Source organism: Myotis daubentonii, chromosome 8 (genome assembly GCF_963259705.1).
Source record: "Myotis daubentonii chromosome 8, mMyoDau2.1, whole genome shotgun sequence".
Lineage (NCBI taxonomy): Eukaryota > Metazoa > Chordata > Mammalia > Chiroptera > Vespertilionidae > Myotis > Myotis daubentonii.
The window spans coordinates 55,004,263-55,023,294 of record NC_081847.1 but is presented as its reverse complement, the minus strand read 5'-3'; the positions used below and the strand labels follow the sequence as shown (position 1 = coordinate 55,023,294).

General features: G+C 58.4%; 1 protein-coding gene across 15 annotated transcripts in view; it reads right to left on the bottom strand.

Annotated features, from left to right (window-relative positions):
* Positions 1-18,606, bottom strand: part of NFATC1 (nuclear factor of activated T cells 1) — a 105,731-nt gene extending 87,125 nt beyond the window's left edge. For 10 of the 15 annotated variants that reach the window (XM_059706420.1, XM_059706416.1, XM_059706419.1 and 7 more), the window contains exons 1-2: positions 18,331-18,606; positions 3,833-4,931 (exon numbers count right to left, since the gene is read on the bottom strand). In XM_059706420.1, coding sequence (XP_059562403.1) covers positions 3,833-4,931; positions 18,331-18,457 — 1,226 coding nt within the window. In that variant the 5' untranslated portion in view covers positions 18,458-18,606. Of the gene's footprint in view, positions 1-3,832; positions 4,932-9,717; positions 9,819-14,084; positions 14,537-15,693; positions 15,755-18,330 lie in introns of those variants that run through there. The other 5 variants (XM_059706421.1, XM_059706418.1, XM_059706417.1 and 2 more) reach the window with 5 other exon arrangements.
* Positions 18,607-19,032: the final 426 nt, after the last annotated feature.

The following is a 19,032-nucleotide window of genomic DNA, read 5'->3' as shown; positions in this document are numbered from 1 at the left end:
AGTGCGGGCGAACCGGGGGCCTGAGCAAGCAGCCCCGACGCTGAGCTCCGGCCGGCCGGCACTCAGAGCTGTGCCGACTCCAACTGTGTCCCCGCAGCACCTCCCCAAAGACCGCCAGGGAGCTTCCCCCCATGGTGTGCAGGTGCCGTGCTGCTTCCGCTGAGTCAGGAAAAGAAAAAACCCCGAAGCGACGTCCGCTGTCCGGGTGGGTTGGCCTGACACGGACACCGAGCACACGGCCGGCCAGAGCGGTGACCCCTGGGGAAGGACCTGCGGCTGGACTGGTGACTCGCCTACGGGTTTATGTCATCTCTCTCGGACTCTGGCACAGGTGCTTCTGACCGGAGCACTCATCTTACTCCAAAGTAGGATACATCTGAAGACAGTCAGGTAACTTATAAACGCAACAGGCTTCAGCAGTTTCGTCAGAGTTTGGAAGTGAACACTTCTGCCTGGCACAAAAGCTATGAACATTTCTGAAACCATCACTATCACAGCCAAAGACCTAAAAGGCGCAACGTCGAAAATACATGGATTTGGACGTCGTCCCCAGGCCACCGAACCCTTCGGCTCCGAGTAAACACTGTGCATCGAGCTAATCGCGGCCCTTGGTGTTCTGTGAGCACGCAAATCGAAATGCCAGCTGCTCGCCCAGCTGCTCGAACCCAATCAGACAAGACGCACGGAACACGCTCCGCCTCCCCAAACCAGGCCGAGTCAGAGGTGGTCCCGGCGCTAAAGACATTAAACCCCCGAAGCCGGAACTTTTCATGACCTGGATCTGAAAGAAACTAAACGTTCTCACGCACAGAGATGACCCCTGGGCACGGGCGCCGCCCAGCCCCCGTGGCAGACGCTCAGCCCCTTTAGGTTAATATGAAACCGGCTAAAGGCACATCTGCAAACGACCACCTAGAAAATATCAAATGCAGACACAGGCACCAGACGCTCCCGCCGCCCTGGCCCCTGCACCCTCGGGGCCCCTGCACCCTCGGGGCTCCTGCACCGGGCAGCCAGCCTCTCGAGCCCACGGGCAGGTGGCCGCGTCCTGTAACAAGGTGGGCCTGGGGACGCCGCCAGCGGCAGCAGCACCATCACCGCAGAAAGAAGTGGGGGGCGGGGGAAGAATCCCCTCACGTTCCCAAGAGGCTTAGGGCTGACCTGGACACTAAAACTCGGATTTTTTATGGGGAACTCGGAGTCAGCGGGAATTCCAGTGCATTTCCTGAGCTAGACAACAGAAGCATCATTCCACTGAGCTCTAAACAAGTCTGAACTCTAGAACTGTGAAATTCTATCAAACTCGACTCAAGCAAGAAGTCAACGTCGTCTTAACCCCACGGGCCTGCCAGACGCTCTGCTCCGAGGGGTAAGCCACAAACGCTGCACCGAGGAGACCCACCCAGCAGGGAAATGACGCCACAGCGCCCCCCGGGGCTCACCCCGCAACGATGCTCCTTTTCTTGGGGGGACACGAGTAACCGGGTACAGAGGCCCTGAACGGAGGGCGGGGGCTGGTGGTGGCAGGTTCCCCGCCCAGACTGCACCATCATGGCAGCAGCATCTGCTGCATGGCTGACCTGCTGACGTCTGACGCTGGCTGCACTTTCTCAGGAAGGAAGTCTGGCCGCCCTCCCCTCTGGCTTCCACGGGGCCCTGCTGCCCCTGAGCACCAGCTGACGGGTCACAGGGAAACAGGCGGCCAGGACCAGGAAACATATTGGCTGTGAGGCCCCAACGGTGGGAAAGGTTAGCCTCACACCCGTGGGGGGGCTGGTGCCTTCCTCGGGCTTTGTCTGCGTGAACGCACAGGAATGTCAGGCGCGGCACACCGGACTGGGCTCTGCAACCGAGAGATAAAGAGCAGTCGGGTGGCCAGGGAATGACAGGGACCAAGGGCACCTGCTTTCTGACCACGAGTTAAATAAACCCAGGCTGGTCGTGCAGACGGCCACCCTCCAGGAACACTCGAGTGCACCTCGAAGGGAGAGGCCGAGTCCTCACCCCGGGACCTCAGTATGTGACTGCGGGTGGACTCGGGGTCTTTACAGGGGATCAGGTTATAAAGTGAGGCCCTTGGGTGGGCCCTGATCCAAGCTGTCTGTGTCCCGCTCGGTGGGAGCAATTTGGACACAGAGACACAGAAGGAAGACAAAGGAGAGACAGGTTGAGGACAAGTGTCCACACGCCCAGGAGGGAGGTCTCCAGGGCGCCAGTCTGGTATTTTGTCCCAGCCCCCCCGACAAGCTGAATTCTTACAACTTCTTACAAACCCGCTCGCTACGGTCATCTTCCCGCTCACAGGTACAGTGATGTGTTGCCGACGGCACTCTGCCTTTGACGTCCAGATTGGAGTGAAGCCCCAGGGCACTGCCTACGACCTTCATGGTCCAGGGACACACAGAAGGTCACACACTGGGACACGTGGGCGGCTCCGGACTGGAGGCGGCTAGCTTCTGAATATTCTCATTCTTCTTTACACAGAAGTTGTAAAGTAGCACATCAGGCATAACCAGCCTTAAATTTATAAAAATGCTCCCAAATGGGTTTTTAGTTCCCACGCTTATTAACGAATCCCAGGTTCTGAGATACGTTTGTTCGATGACACCTTTGAAAATACCAGCCTTTTAAACTTCACACGTTGAAAGCAGACGTGGGGATAAAAACGTGCCCTAATGCACGTCAAGAAAAGCCAGTGCTCGTGTTTGTTTTCTCTCCGAGTCCTGACTCCTAACCATCAGCACCGACTGCTTGACAAACCGTCAGGTCTCCTCTGGAGGGTCCCACAGTGCCCAGCCCTCCTGCTCACCCTCCGCGCCTGGCGGGGGTTGGGGGGGGCGCCCTGTGGGAAGCCAGGACAACTACGCCCATCTCGCTTCCAGAATCCCTCCAGCCAAACACTAGCTCACCCCCCAAACCACACGCAGGTCACACGGGCCTCTTCCTGGAGGTCACGGGGGCTTCGTCCTGAGGCGGCCACTGCCCGTGTCAAACGGTGCCACGCACGGGAGGCACGGGCGGACGCTTCACGCCCCGTCACAATGCTGCTGCAGGGGCTGCACGCGCCAGGGGTCGTTAGAGGCCCACCTGTTGGGAAAGCTGTTCAGTTAAAAATAAAGACGCGGGGCTGAGTGAGCGGCCCCAGCTGAGCCCCAGCGGCCCCACACGCCGTTAAAGAGAAAAACCAACAACCCGAGACGTGAGGCTGGAACACGCCTGAGCTCCCGTCACCAGCCTGCAGGGACTGGTGTGTCTCTGGGGAGGAGGCGGCTGTGTTGTTCTCCAAACAGCGTGGGCACGTGGGCACGGCAGGGAGCGGCTGCCGCTCGCTCTAGCTCGCTCGGGAGTGCTGCGCTGAGGCCCATCTGCACCCAGCGCTGACAGCAATTAGGTGGAGACGACGGGAAGTGGGTGAGTAGGAGGCGAAAACAAACAGGGCAGGGATCGTTTGGTTTCGCAAAACAAACGCCAAGCGCACGTATTTGTAAACTCTGTGTGCCCCAGACTCTGTATGCAGGAGCCCTAACCCCACTCCCTAGAATGTGAATTTATTTGCAGCTGGGCCTGTCAGGGGGTGAGTGATGCCCGGAGGCTGGGCTGCAGCCACTATGACCGTGTCCTTATAAAGACACCGACTTGGACACTGAGACACCAGGGAGAGAGCCACGTGACACGGAGGGCCGGGATGGGTGAAGCTGCTAAAGACGAGACTCCCCCGAGTGGCAGCAAACCCCGGTGCAGGGGAGGTGGTTCTGGTTCAGAGCTGCAGGGGCTCGAGCCCTGCGACACCTGCACGCAGACCTCCAGCCTTGGACCCACCCCGCCCGCTCACCTGGCATAGGACGTGGGGGACCTGGGCCGGGCCCATGGGTACGGGTGCTGTGGCACCGACAGGTACTGGTCGCAGAAGGTGCCCTTCCGGATGTGCTGGAAGGGGGGGAACTCCTCGGGCGGGAAGTCAGACGAGGGCGGCGTGGTGCCCAGGTCCTCGCCCGCCGGCTCCACCTTGAGCGCCACCGAGGGAGAGTGGTCCAGGGCGGTCTTGCGGGCCTTGACGGGGACGCCGTCGCCCAGGTCCAGGCTGCTGTCGGTGCTCAGGGCGTTGATGGCGGCGACGATGGCCGAGCTGGTGTACTGCGTGGTGTTGCCCAGCCACGTGTCGTCCGTGACGCTGACCCGCGGCGAGCTGTGCGGGGACGGCGTGGGCGAGTGGTGCGGGGAGCAGGACAGCTGCCGGCCATTGAGGCCGTACTTCCTCTTGTTGCTGGGGGACGAGGGCCTGGAGGTGCGCGCCCCCAGCCAGCTCTCCTCTGTGATGCTCGTGCGGGGCGAGGTGGAAGGGGAGTGTCTCGGGGAGCCCAGCAGGCTGCAGGCCCCCAGGCCTCGGGGAAAGCCCTCCTCAGGGTCTGTGGTCTTGGGGGACACGCAGGGGGATTGCCAAGGGGACGTCTGCGGGGACGCGTACGGGTACGAGTAGTTGGACTCGTAGGACGAGGCCTCGGAGTTGCAGCTGCGCGAGGACAGGCTGCTGGCCGGGCTCAGGCAGGAGGGGTCCCGGTAGGCCTCCAGGTTGGGCAGGTTCAGGGTGGCGGTGGAAGGGGGGCGCTTGGAGTTGGGAAGGACGTCCTCCACCTCCACGTCGTGGAAAAACTGGTTGTTGTTGTGGTGCAGCCCCAGGTAGGACGTTATCTCAATGCGGGGGCTCTCCAGGGCCGGGGCTCCGTTGGGCCTGACGTGGCCGGAAGACAGAAAGTAGCCCGAGGGCCCGCCGTCCACAGCGGCTCCGTACCCCGAGGGGTGGCTCGCGGCCGCCACGGCAGAGAGGCCGGGGGCTGACGTCTGCATGTCGTGGCACTGCACCGGCAGTGAGGGGTGCGCCGTGGGCAGGGACAGGCCCGGACTGATATTGGAGGACACATAGCTGTAATGCTCTGGAAGGAAAAATGAAAAGGAAAAGATGGCATCAGGGGGCCAGTCATCAAACATGCAAACCCACAGCCCAGTGAGCCTCGGAATCGGGTCCCAGGTCTCGGCACAGCTCCCGGCCTCACCCCGCCCGGCGTGGGCGGTGCTCACGCTGCTCCGATGGCCTCCCCGGGGGAACCTGTCCCGGCAATGAGGTTCCTGGGACCCTTCCCGGCCTCCCCCCCCCCACCCCGTCTCCACTCCAGCACAGCCCCTCACTCGGCTGCCCTCGGCCCAACATCCTTCCTCCCAGAGCAGCACCAATAGCCTCCCTGCTTTTTTCTGCTCTTTGCTCAAAAAAAAAAGGACACATAAGTAATACCCTTTGTAATACTTTAAGCAATAAAATAAATAAAATAAAATAAATTAAATTAAAATTATTAAAAAAAAAAAAAAGTTGCCTCCCCAACAGCTCTGTCAGAATTCTGAATGAGCCTTTCTCCAGTTCATTTCCTCTCTTTAGTACTCGTCATCATCTTGTGCCTCATCTCTTTCACCAGCAGAAAACTAAGTTCCCTGAAGGCAGGAGCCTTTGCCTGCCTCAATCTACTGTGGTTCACTGTCTTCAGAGCCTAGGACTGTGCCTGGCACATAATAGGTGCTCAGTTTGTTTGACAGATGGATGGGTGGATGGATAGTTGAATAACAGATGAGTAGGTAGGTGAATGGGTGGATGGATAGATGAATTGATAAATGGATTCAATGAACAGGGGGTGGATAAGTGGATGGATGGATGGATGGATGGATGAAGGGATAGATGGGAGGGAGAATGGATGGATGAAGAGATGTATGGATGGATGTATAGATGGATGGATAGGTAGATGAATGGGTGAGTGGGTGGATGAATGGGGAGGTGAGTGGGTGGATGAATGGGGAGGTGAGTGGGTGGGTGGATGGATGATGGATGGATGGATGGATGGATGGGTGGATAAATGGATGGATAGATGATGAATGGGTGGGTAGATGAATGGATGGGATGGATAGAAAATGGGTAGGTGGGTGAGTAGATGGGTGGGTGGGTTGAGTAGGTGGGTTTAGATAGAGGGACCTGTGCATATAAAGAGGTTTTAATAGACTAGTCACTGTTGAGCTGCTCTTATCACCAGCTACAAAGAAAACACCCCAAGAGTTCGATGGAAGCAGATTCTGGGGTTTCTCTTTGATGGTGGCTCATGACCTAGAAAATCCCTCCTTTAATAAAAACAAAGCAGATGATATTGGCACACAGCTGGATTTAAGAATCATTATATGCTAATTATAACCTCAACAAGATATTTTTAAAAATCATTACTAGTGTAATTAGTAATTTTTATCAGAAAAGTCACTCTGGATTCCAGTTTGAAAACATCTTTGTTCTGTATTATTGTGTGCGGTGGAGCAGATATCCAGGTCGCTAAATAATGGAAACACCCACAAGGAAATTCTATCCTGGCTCCCGCCGCAGTGACCCACCAGAGACGTCTTATTTGATGGCTGTGCTGTGTCAGACACCACGTGGGTGCACCCATAGCAGGCCGGGTCTCAGGGTGCTGGTCCACACCCCATGGCCCTTGCTAACAGGAATGGGTACAGACACCAAACAGGCTGGACCCACTTGTTTCCAAAAGCAGCCATCCACCACCCTCGATAATCCAGCCTTGTAATCCTTGCAATCAAGAGGCTCTTGCTTTGATGGCGCTAAATCCCCCTGGTAAAAACACTGGCTGTTCCCAAGACGGCAGGCCCGGCCCCTCCAGGCAGCCTGGGGAGAACCCACAGCCGCTTCAACCCTGTGTTGCGAGCGGCCCTTTGGAGAGAGAGCAACCGTGTTCCAGATGCTCAAAACCGGTGCCAGGTTCCAAAGAGCCCCCGGGGGACACGGAGGCGTGACAAGGAAGAGAAAACAAAGCTACGGTTGAGAAAGTTAGAGGCTGGAGCAGCAGGGATGCCTCATGCCCGGGGCGTGCCTGTCAGGCCCTGCAGCTACACGTCCACAGTGCAATGTCCTGAACATGCTGGTCCTGCCATCCCGTGCCCCCAGGGTGTTCCCCAGGCACCAGCGGGACACTGGGACTGTCACATGAAAAAAGGATGAGCCTCATGTCCACAGGGTTAAGAGGACCAGGGGAGGCCTGACCCCAATGCCAGTGCCCAGCTCTGCTGCCAGTCCTGGACAACCACACCCGTGCCACCAACATGATCAGTGACCCCGGCACACACCAACACCCTCACAGGCTCACTACTACTTTTTGTTTGTTTGTTAATCCTCAGTGGAGGATATTTTTTTCCATTGGTTTTTAGAGAGAGTGGGAGGGGAGGAGAGGGAGAGAGAGAAACACCAATGTGAGATACACATCAGTTGGTTGCCTCCAGCACATGCCCCCATTGGGCCAAGGATCAAATCTGCAACTTAGGTACACGCCCTTGACCGGGAATCAAACCCTGGACCCTTCTGTGCACAGGCTAATGCTCTAACCCACTGAGTCACACCCGCCAGTTTTAACACAAAAACTGAAATCAGATGTTAAAATTTGGTTATGATATTTATAAAACTTCAAGAAGCTAATAACCCTGGAAAGGCACCTCCTGGCAGAGGTCAGGTTCCTCAGGAGGAGGTGGCAGGGGGCTGCAGCTGCTGAGGCCCCAGGCTCCAGGGTCATGGTGACCTCTCAGTGGGGACGTCCCTGCATTCTTGTGTGCAGGCGCCAGGCAGGGACCCAGAGGCCGTCCCCCCGCCCGGGGCCATGACAAACAGCACAGAAAGCGCCTGAGCTGGACACGAAGAGGCCAGGCCTGGGCTCTGTCCAGAGGGACCAGGCCAGGGCAGGCAAGCCCCACAGAAGGAAATCTTACTCCTTCAGTCACCGGGAGATGACATGCTACTCTGTATTCCTTCCAAAGGGAGTCTAAAGATGGCCTTGGTAAATAATGCTTCTCTACAGACACGTGCACCTTATTGCACACTCTCCCACGTGTTCACAGACACGGCCACACGGCCCCATCCCGCATCCTCTCCATGGCGGCCCAACACCCCCCAGTGTCCCACCAGATCTCCCAGTTCAATAAAAGGACATCAGCGGCCGGCAGGTGTCAACAAGTCCTTCCGACTGGAGGTAAAGCCAGTCCGACCGAGAGCGAAGCCCCATCCTGTCACTGTGTGATTATGGTTATTACTGTCAAATGATCCGTAAGTAGGATGTTAGCAAAGCAAGTGTGAAACCGAACCGTATACCTATGGGGCAGGACTTTAGTAATTAGACTTCAACAAACAGCTCTATTCTGTTTGACTTGTCCCAACATTAAGTGTAGGTCAGAGCGAGGCTTGCCTGCATCCACTCTGGCAGTCTTCACTACGGACCAGATGACTGCGTCTTGGTGTGTTTCCTCTACAGCCGCAGGTGCTGGCAGCACACCCCTTCCTGGCTGCCCAGGCTCCTCCTTAAGGAGTGGGGGTCCCCCGGTGTCCCACCAGCTCCCCTGCAGACCCCTCTGCAGCCCAGCACCCCTGCACTGGCTGGTCACCCACAGGGAACTTGCTGGCCTTTTCCTAGTCTGGACACGCACTTTCCTGGCACAATGAGACGGAGCCGGGGGTCACTTCCTGTGGTCTCGGCACCCCTCCTGCTTTGGGGGCAGATGAATGTCCCTGGGAGCCCCCCACGATCCCCCAGGCTGCGGGAACCAGGCAGCGGCTACAGTCCGCACGGCCCGCCTGCACCGGTCAAACTTTGCTCCCTGGGAACCAGAGCTTTCCTGATGTTTGGTCCTTGAGGTGGCAACGTCCCCATGACAGAAACAAGCAAAACCCCCCCCCACGCCCCCCCTACACACACACAGAAGGAAGCAGCCCATGCAGCCAGGGCTGCCCGTGAGCACGGGCCCCACACTCACACCCACGCTGGGTCCACTGTTCGGTTACAGCCTTTGTGTCTGCGAAGCAGCAGGTGACCTAACATCCATAGAAAATGAACGTTCACGTCAAAGAGAAACCGCCATCTCCGGGGACGCAGCACGAGGCACGTGGAAATAGGACGTGTGGTTGCAGACATGAAGTTGCCTCCCAGCACTGCTGGGTCCTGCCCTAAGCAGCCCTGGTGTCCTTTTCAGGAGGCCTGGCACCAGCCCGCCTGGGCCTTGGAGGAGGTTTTGGACAGATCCCTACACTTCCTGCCCAGCTAAAAAAATATGATGCACATCTATAACATATTTTAAGAGATAGAGCCAGCCCAGCCCGTGTGGCTCAGTGGGTGAGCATTGGCCTATGAGCCAGGAGGTCTTAGTTCGATGATTCCCAGTCAGGGCAGGGCACAAGCCCGGGTTATGGGTTTGATCCCCAGTGTAGGGCGTGAAGCTGATCAATGATTTCTCTCATCACTGATGTTCCTCTATCTCTCGCTCCCTCTCCCTCTCTGAAATCAATAGAAATATATTTAAAAAAATTAAAACAAAGAGATACTAGTATAGCCAATCCCACAGTTGAACCATTTGTTGGCAGGAAGGTAATTCTGAGAATTAAAAAAAAAAATGTCTAGCCATTAGCAGAGCAAGTCTGGGGGCTCCCCAACAGCTGCCCACAGGGCTTAGCCCTTTGGAAGGTTGGGGATAAACTTGCAGGTAGGAGGGGGTGGGCAGAGTGAGGGGCAGTTCTGTGTGAGCATGGGGTCCACTGACAACCAGAATATTCCAGGAAGCGGCCTTCATTTAAATGAACCTAAGTCTGCCGATGAGGAGAAAAAACACAAAGCCTTTATTTGAAAACAAGAAAAGACTCACCTAAGCATGAGTTCTCCGTAATTACACAAATTTTGAAATGAAGGCCCTGATAGGGTGAACCTCGCCATGAACACTCCACGGAGCTGATGACGAAGTTCTCCCTTTAGAACAAAACCACAAGGAGGTAGAGTCGCAGCCGGCCGGGCCAAGCACCCTCCCTTGCCGCTTCACTTCGTCTGGTTTTATTACCAAAGAAACTGCGTTCAAGTCTGAATTATTTAGTTATTCAAAGGGGCCTCATTTACATGGAATGACAATATTTCCAGTAACTTTCCTAACAATCCTGCGATGTCAAGCCGATTCATGGCGTGTCAGGAGCCCCCAGGGAGCTCAGCACCCATTGGAGTCATTTTCTGCTGGCGCTCTGGGCCCTGGCCACCTGCCCAGGAGGGTTCATTAAATTACAGTGCAGGTGAGTACAAAGCCGCAGCAGGAGCTAAGCAAACACTGGGAGCTTATTCAAAGTAGTTTACTATCATAAAAGTCATAAAACCGGGGCTCATCCTGGGAAGACAGGAACTGCCCGCCCCTTACTCTCCTCGTTCTCCTCGGCGCCAACACCCTCCCGGCAGAGCACCATACCAGGCGCTCTGGGGCTGGATGATGGACACGGTGTGAGAGCAGGCGGGGCCTGGTGGCTGGCAGGGGTTTGTTCGGCTCCTAGGCTGGTCCAGCGCCCACTGCAAATTCAATGCTCAGCAAATTTTCTCATTTTGAGAAGTAATTTATTTCAGAACCCTCCTATTTTATTCTTTCTAAATCACCACCCCCAAGTTTTATCCACGTGCTTTCTGTTAAGGCCAATAGTACCTGGTGTCATGCGGGCACCCGTGACCACCCTGTGGGGGCTGCCCTTCCGCAGCTGTGACAGCGGGACCAGGGGGCGGGCCCAGCACCGACTGCATTGATGTTCGGCGCACGCGGGGCCCCGTGTCCCCTGAGCAGACGTTTCCAACAGGAATCTCCGCTCTGGCCCCTGTGCATCCTGCGGTCTTTTGCAAACTCTGAGAGACACACTGACTTTTACTTTTCTTTCGTGTTTGCTGGGGTTGAGCCACAGGACATGAGGCTAGAAATAGAACTGACATGAGTGACTGCCAGGCCCCGTCCTCCCAAACGCCTGGCCGGACCCCCATCCACTGGGCAATGGGGCTGGTACCTACGCGGCAAGATTATAATTTTGCAGGTAATGGAAACAAAACAAAATAAAACCAAAACACGCTCAGTGCCCAGACCAGCGCTGAAACCTGTTTACTGAGCAGCAGCGGAAAGCGCTACCTCAGGGCGCGGGGACTGGGCAGGCCCCACAGATGACAGACAGAGACAGCTTCCAAGGGCACCACTGGCCCAACAAGTTGCCCGGAGAAGGCTCTGCAAAGGCCAACAGAACAGCCTCCGCATGGCGGCAAACACTCCCCAGAATGTCCCGTAAGCGAGCCCCGCTGGCCCTTCGGAGGGCCCTCTGCCTGGAGCGCCTTACCTCTCATTCTGTATTTAAGGAGCTAAAACCAGCAAGTTGTTCCTGACTAGCTGTGGTCTGCCTTTGACGAACATAACACAGAATTAAAGTGCCCTCCGTACATACAACTGTCTCTGAGGGCGGCGGGGCCGCTCGTATGAAAGATACAGGGGCTTGTCCTGAAACAGTGACGGTCCGCCACACCTCGCATGCCCCCTGCTTCCAGGGCCTCCCTGCCGGGGGACAGCGTTCCCAGGGCGGGATCCCACCCGGTGTCTGCAGCCGGGCTGACCTGCATGTGAGCAGGGCTCTGGCTCTTCACGGCACCCTCACCACTGCTGAGAACGGACTTGAGAATAAAAATGCCTCCAGAGACATCCCTTCTGCATGGGAGCGACAAAATGCCGCCCACCAAGCATGCGAGGGGCGCAGACCGGCTGCACTGAGCTGGAGGTGGCCCGACTGCTGGGGAGACTCCAGCCAGACCCAGAGGCCTGGCCAAGTTCCTCCGGAGTTGCCAGGGTGACAGTATTGGCAGTGGTGGGCCGGCCAAAATAACGAAGCAAACAGGAGCCCTGGCGGCAAGCTGGGCCACGCCCGCCTCCCAACTGACAGCAAGCAGCTCTTTCCCAAGACCCAGAGGTGAGCAGGAGACCCACTGCCCAGCCTTCTGCCCCCAGGAGGGGGTTGGGGCCAACGGACCGGAAGATAGATGGGCGCAAACAGCTCACCTACCCAGCCCAGAGCACATTATTTTTAAAATTCTCTTTTCTTTCTCCCAAGAAATGGCTGCTGACTGCCTATTTGCACCTGCTAGGCCCTCTGGGAAAAAAGAACCCCAAGACCCAGTCATTCCTTTGAAGGAACAGGTAAGACAGAAGCCCATCAGTGCCACACAGCCAATAAGAGCATGAGGTGGCCTAAGAGACGGGGGATGAGGGCTAAGCCCTGGAGGACAGGACACCGAGGGTTCTGCTCTCAAGTCAGAGGAACCGTGACCCAGACGAGCAGCCGGGCCGCCTGTGGTCAGGGCTGACCTGTCCTGATGAAGGGCCTGTTTTTGTGCTCAGCATGTGTTAATAAAGCTGTGTCACCAAGCTTACAATTGATCTCGCTTTTAGTCACTCATTCATTTATTTATATCCAGGCCCAGACCGGAGATCATGTGAAGCCATTGCTATCACCCATTCAGAGCTGGAGAATTGAATGTAACAATTTAATATAATAGTGTAATAATTTAATGATTAATAAATGTAATGTGCAACTAATAAGAACAAGAAGAAAAGACTTTATTCATAATTGCCAAAACTTGGAAGGAACCAAAACATCCTTCAGAGAGTGATGGGTGAAGAGCTGGGGCCCATCCGGACAGTGGAATACTATTCACCACCAGAGAGAAATGAGCTGTCGAGCCATGAAAAGACCTGGAGGAACCTCCCATGCACATTGCTAAGGGCAAGGAACTGCTCTAAAAAGCTACATATTGTGTGACCCCAACTATGTGACATTCCGGCCTTTCACACCATAAAGAGGCCAAGAGTGCGGTCCATACTTGCACCTGTCATTTGCCATCTTTGCTAAATGAACTGAAAAGTGGTTGAACACTCAGGGAGAGAGCTGCACCCAGAGCCACAGGCAGCCAGACCGGGGGGTGGGGGGGCAGGGGGGAGTCAAGGCCTCAGATCTCTCCCACTGGGTCTCCTGGGCGCCCATGTCTCCGAGGCCTGAAAACCCACAGCCAAGGAAGACACGGGAGGCGGTCAGAGAGGAGCGCGGGTAAGGAAGATCAGGCAGCCTCGGCCTGGTCAGAACATTTATTTTTTTAAAACGACCAGGGTGTTACAGTCTTTAAAAGAAAAGCATGAACGGTATGGAAAATATTATACAATTGTTGCAGAAATGGCAACAGTGCCAAGAGTACTGTGTGCAGCCTCATCGTCTCACCGCCACGTGGGCACCGCACTGACAGAGAGCGGACCCTGAAGTCGCCACAGAAAAAGAGGGTTGAGAAGGGGCTCCTGGCTTTCCCCAAGCCACGGCCTGGCAGACAGGCCGGGATCTCTTGCAGCTCTTATTCTTATTCAAGAGCTCCCATTCTGGGGGCAGCAGGGTCCCTTTATTCAGACAGAGGAGAGAAAATGAAAGAAAGAAAAGGACCGCCCCCCACCCCCAGGGCTGGGCTACTTCCACTTTAGCTTCGTTCTGGGAGGGGCTAGGAGCCCAACAGATGGGGGGCTCCATGGCCCCCCTGCCCTCTGGCAGTGACCACTCACCACCTGTCCCCAGGCACTGTCCAAGTTGGGCCTTGGACGCTCCTGTGCCCTGGCCTGAGTGGTGCAGCGGCCGCCTGGAGCCAGCGGCCCCTTCACAGGAAGGCTCCAGAGACCAGCACAAGTGACCCACAGGCAGGGGACCCGAAGCTCCCTGACGCCGGACACCTGAGCTGTGGCACCAAGCGGCTTCACAGCGTTTCCCTCGGCCCCACCTGCCACTCTCCATTAAACTTGACCTGTTTTCCTCCTGCTCCACAGGGGCCCGGGCACCGGACTGGGAGTGGGGACACTATGGTGCTGCCCTGACCTGGGCAGGGGTTGGGGACCAAGGGACACAGGAGCAGAGAGACTGGGAGGGGCTGCTCTGGCCCCAGACTGTGCCCCAGCCTGGCTCTTCCAGACCTCACCCCCGCCTGCTGACTCCTGTACCCCGAGAGCCTCCACCCATGACCCCTGCATCACAAGGACCTGCACCCCTGGACCCTCTACATCCAACCCTTGCACCCCCCCCCGTCTGCACCCCAGCACCCTGGACAATGCACCCCAGACCCACAACCCCTGCCCTGTACACCCAGACCCTGCAGCCCGTGTCCCCTGCACCTTGGGCTCTGCACCTCCAACCCCCGCGGACCCACCTGGGGCGACCCCGGCGCTCTCGTCGCTCTGGTTAAATTCGAAAAGGAAATCAAAGTCGAACTCCTGGTCCTCCTCCAGACCCGTCATGTCGGGAAGGCCCGTCCGGAGTGGGAGTCAGAGTCCGGGGTCTGGGGTTCAGGGTCAGGGCCGGGGTCTGAGGTCGGGGTCCAGGATCGGAATCAGGTTCCGGGATCAGGGGTCACTGCCAGGGTCCGAGGTCCAGGGTAGGGGCTGGGGTCCAGGGCCCAGGGTGCAAGGTCCAGAGGGTCGGGGCCAGGACCCAGGGAAGTCGGGGTCGGGTTTGCGGCCAGAATCGGGTTTGGGGCCGGGGTGCGGGCCGGGTCGGGTGGGTCCCCGGCCGGCCGCGGGCACCTGTGGTCGCCGCCCCGCTCGGCTGCGCCCTGCGCCCGGCGCCCAGCCGGTCCCGGTAACGTGACTCCGGCCGCCCCTCCCCCGCCCGCGCTCCGGCCCCTCCCCCGCGTTTCCGGGTTCACACAAACAGCTCCGCGGCGGCGTCCCGAGTTTTAAATAAACTCCGGGAGCCGCGCGCACGCCCGCTGCTGGTGTCCCGCCCTAGCGCCCCACCCGCGGGCGAGACCCCAGCGTGTCCCGCGGCCTCGAGGGTCCACGTGCGAGGGGGGAGCGCCCTGTCCGGACCCCACGCGTCCCGCCGGCTCCGCCGGGACACCAAGTGGCGCAAAGAGCAGTGCCCGCGCCCAGAGCGGCGGCGGCACCGGCCAGGCCCGCGGACTCCGTCTACAACTTTGTTTCTTTTCAAGCTTGCGCGCCGCCGTGCTCTCGGGGGAAGGGGGTGGCGCTACCCGCCGAGGCCCGAACCTCCCGGCCGGACCCCCAGGCCCAGGGCCCCGCCAGCCCCGCGGCGCAGGGAGGACAGGGGCGCTCCGGCTCGGCCGCCGCCGCACCGCGTTCACGCCCTAGCTCCCGGGCCTTTCTGCCTCCGGGGTCTGACTCGCAGGCCCGGGCCCCTAAGGCACCCCTTCTTTTCCGTCACACCTCCTCCTCCAGTCCCCAACCTCCTAAACGCCCCGCACGCTCCTGTGCGAGGGGAATGCCAGCCCCCCCCCGCCCCCCGCCAGGCCTGGCAGCTCCAAGCCCCCCAGGGCTGAACCCCAGGGGGGCGCAGAGCAGCGCACCCACCGCCCTTTGTCTTTCTCCCCGCTGTGAGCGCTAACTGTCCCCAGGGTCGGGGCACCACCCCAAGCCAGCATCTGCAACAGGAAGGGGGGTCGTGAAGGCCACCGCGCCAGCCAGAGAAGCACACGGGGGCATTCCAGTGCCAAGGGGGAGAGGGCAGTGGAACCCGATCCGCAGTGGCAATCCTGCTGCTAACCCGCCCTCCTTCCTGCCCCACAGGCCCTTTGCCCCGGGGGCATTGCTTTTTCCAGAAGCAGGGACCCCCGCTTAGTCACTAGTCACGTGACCCCGCCGGCCCCCCAGAGCTGCTCTCCCGTGACCCTTTGCAAAGGGCGGGTTTTCTCCAGTGATAAACTATAGCTCACTTTGGCCTGATTTGGTTTCTAATAATAGTTCTCACTTTGAGATGTATGTTGGAGGGTTGTTTTGTTTTAGTTTGCTTTTTTTGCTGACCTTCAGGCAAATGGAAGCTCTGTGTTCTGTTGAGAAGCCACAACATCTCATTTTCTCTCCGTGTTTTGTTTTTTTAACTTCAGCCACCTTCTCACCTCCGCGAAAAATTGACACACAAATAAGAGCCTTCATCACCTGCTTAGATGAAAACTTCGCTCCACTGTCCTGGAGAGGTGGGTGGACGCTCCGTGGGCCGTGCCCACCTGGGCCCTGGGCCCTGCAGGATTCAGGACTCAGGGCTGCTCTTCCCAAGGTTGAGCTGGTCCCCACTTAGTTTCAGATCCCCAACCAAGGTGACTAGCTGGGGTGGCCCTTTTGAAAACATGCTCCTCTTACAAGCACCCCAGGACTCTCATCTTAAAAGTGGTCGGAGCTATTTGCCAACTCAGCAGACACGCCTGTCTTGAGGGAAATGTTTAGCTTGGCGCTTCCTCGGAGGCTGCGGGTGTTCCCTGGTGCACGTTCCAGCCCCGAGTGCCATGCAGTGGGGCGCCAGCGCCCTTCTAATCTGGATTGGGAAACATGGCCGAGAAGTTAAATGGCGGGTGGGAGAACAGGGGTGCTTTGTTCTGTTCTGGGAGCCTGGGGGCAGTCAGTGTGAAGCAACCTCGGGATGGGTGGGCGGGTGGCTACCTACAGGCCTGCATTTCTCCGCCTTGTGCGCAGGGAAGCCAAGCTGGGGACATCAGAAACAACAGTGCCTAACGAGCTGCAGCCCGATGCTCATGACTGGGGGAGGCGAGGCCGGTGGCCTCAGAGTCTGAGATGGCACCTAATGCCTCCGAGGGCCTGTGTGGGGCAGGTCGTCCCCCCAGCCCTGCAGGGTGACCTGCCTCAGATGGAGGGCCTGTATTTATGGATTAGATCATACGTTCTGGTTAGCCTAATTTTGTCCTTATAAAATACACCAGTATTTGTTTAGTCAAAGGCCAGGCTGCACCTGGCACTGCGCGCTCAGCAGAGGCATTCTGAAATACATCTTGTTCAGTAGGAAACAGGAAAGCTCGGCACCGCCCCCAGAGATGGTTTTTCCTCTTGTCAGAGTAAAAAGATTCTTTGCTGCAGGACGGATCCCTGACTATCCAAGTAAAAACAAAACAAAACAAAACAAAAAAACCCTGAACTTTTTAAGCAGTGATAGTGGGGAAAACTTTAAAATAAGTGTCCAAGGGTTTCCAATCAAAACCTCAAGAATTTTAAAAAACTTTTTTTTTAGTAGCAAGGCTGGTCCCATAAACATTCCCTGATGTTTGCATTTTGACAATTTCTAAATCGAGGTGAAATGGTAAGGAGCATATTCTGCCTTGATTCAGAATACGTGGAACACCACGTGAGACCCCAGGCCGCTGTGGCACGGAGCCTGCCCGGAGCCTGTGGGCCGGAGCCCTCTGCCAGAGGTAACCCGCCCGGCGGCTGGCAGGCTTTGGGAACTGCACTCTAAGGCCTGGCGCTGGCGGGAGCAGGAAGCAGCAGGGCGTACTTTCTAGCGCTCCGCGGAAGGATGTCCGCCTGTATAAAATGAGTGCTCATTACCCTGGCAGGTTTGCCAGCTTTCTTAAAGTAATTTAAACAAACCGCTTCAGCACCCGTAAGGCATTTGGAAAGATGTCGCCCAGTTTCCCTTGTGCGCTTGCCATCCTAGTTCCTCCCTGGGGTGCTAGTCACCCGCTCCCCAGGTTTCCAGACACCTGAGGGAGCTTCCCCTCCCACAAGAGGTCCCGGCTGCTCTGCTCGCTGGTGGTTCTCACAAGGTTGTGACAAAGGGGGCTGTGACTGAGACTGCCCCGCGGAGGGTGGCGAGTTCACTGTCCGCCGGGGCCTCGCCATCGCCAGGCTACAGCGCAGACAGCCATCCTGTGACTCCGAACAAGCAGCTGGAAATTTGGCGGCCCCCTTTCAAAGTGTCCTGAAGCGTGTTCTGCGGTTGGAACTCTGGTGTCCATGGGACGGAAAACCGCCAGAATCAGGGGCTGCATTCGGACAGCGCATTTGATCGCTTTCAATCCTACATCCGGCCTCCAGCCCGAGGGCTCAGAGCCGGCTCAGCCACGCGGAGGCGGATTTGGAGGATGACCCTTGGGGAGAGCGCTCGCGGAGGGGCAAGGCCCCCACACCTCACGTTTGACTGGTCTTTGAAGCCAGAAGGTGGCCTCCCCCCAAGGGCAAGGGAACAGACCATCCTTCGTCCTCCCCCAAACATCGCTTCATCCCAAAGTGTCCTTCGTGGATCTGACGGTCCTAACCTCACCCCGTCCTCAAACCGCCCGCCTTTGAACCGAGTTTCTACCGCCGGGATTCAAAGCGAGGCTGCACCAGCAAAGGCCGAGAGCGCGCACTCAGCGCTGGAGAAGAGGAGACACCTATTGGCAAGAAGGCGCGCTCGAAATCAGGGCTGCTCCGGGGAAACACCAGGGGGACACCGCTTCCCAATCTGTGCTGCGCGCCCGCCAGCGCGCGGGGGACCCGCGCCCCACCGCGCGCGCAGACAGACGCCGGCCCGGCCAGCCGGCCCCTCCCCGGGTCGGACCCTGGGGGCTCGCGCCGGCGGCACAGGCGCGGGGGCGGTGGGCGCAGGGCTGGGGGCGTCAGGGCCAGGGCTGGGGGGCCGTGTGGGGGGCGGCAGCCGCACGGGCTTACCTTCCTCCGCCGACTTCATGGTGCCGCCGGCGGGCGGCGCGGGCCCCAAAGTTTCTCCTCTCCCGCAGCCGGCAGCCGGAGAGCCGAGTGGAAACTTGGAAGGGACTGGAAAACTGGTGCTTGGCATCCACGCGGCCGCGGCGGCGCGGAACAGGAGGAGGAGCGGGCACCGCCGGGGTCGGGCTCCCGGGAAGCTGACTCCCCGGCGGACGCGCGCTGCCTGGGCTCAGCGTCGCGCGCCCCGGAGAAATGTCATCCAGGGGCGTGTGCGCGTGTGGCGGGGCGGCTGCGGCCCGGGACCCAAGCGGGGTGGCAGTGGCAGCGCTAGGAGGGGTGCGCCCGTGCCCGGTCCCCACGCTTGGCAGCCGGATCCCTCGCAGCGACTGTGCCTGCGAGTCCGGAGTCTCAAAGTCTCGCTCTGACGCAGGGCCGTGCTCTGCCTCCTGCCTTTTTAAAGCTGGAAAACACCTCCCCCGCCTCCCGTCGCCCGGTGCTCCCGCGCCCCCTCCCTGCCATGACATCACGCCCCGCCCGCCCGCCCGCCCGAGCCGGCGCGGGCCCCGGGGACCAGTGCTGAGCGCGGGGCCCCTCCCCGGACCGAGCTGCCCCTCTTTCGGCTTGGGACGCAAGTGAGGCGGGCATGGGCTCGCGTGGGGGCACTGTGCACCGACCAGCCTTGACCGGGTCCAGGGTGGGTCGAGA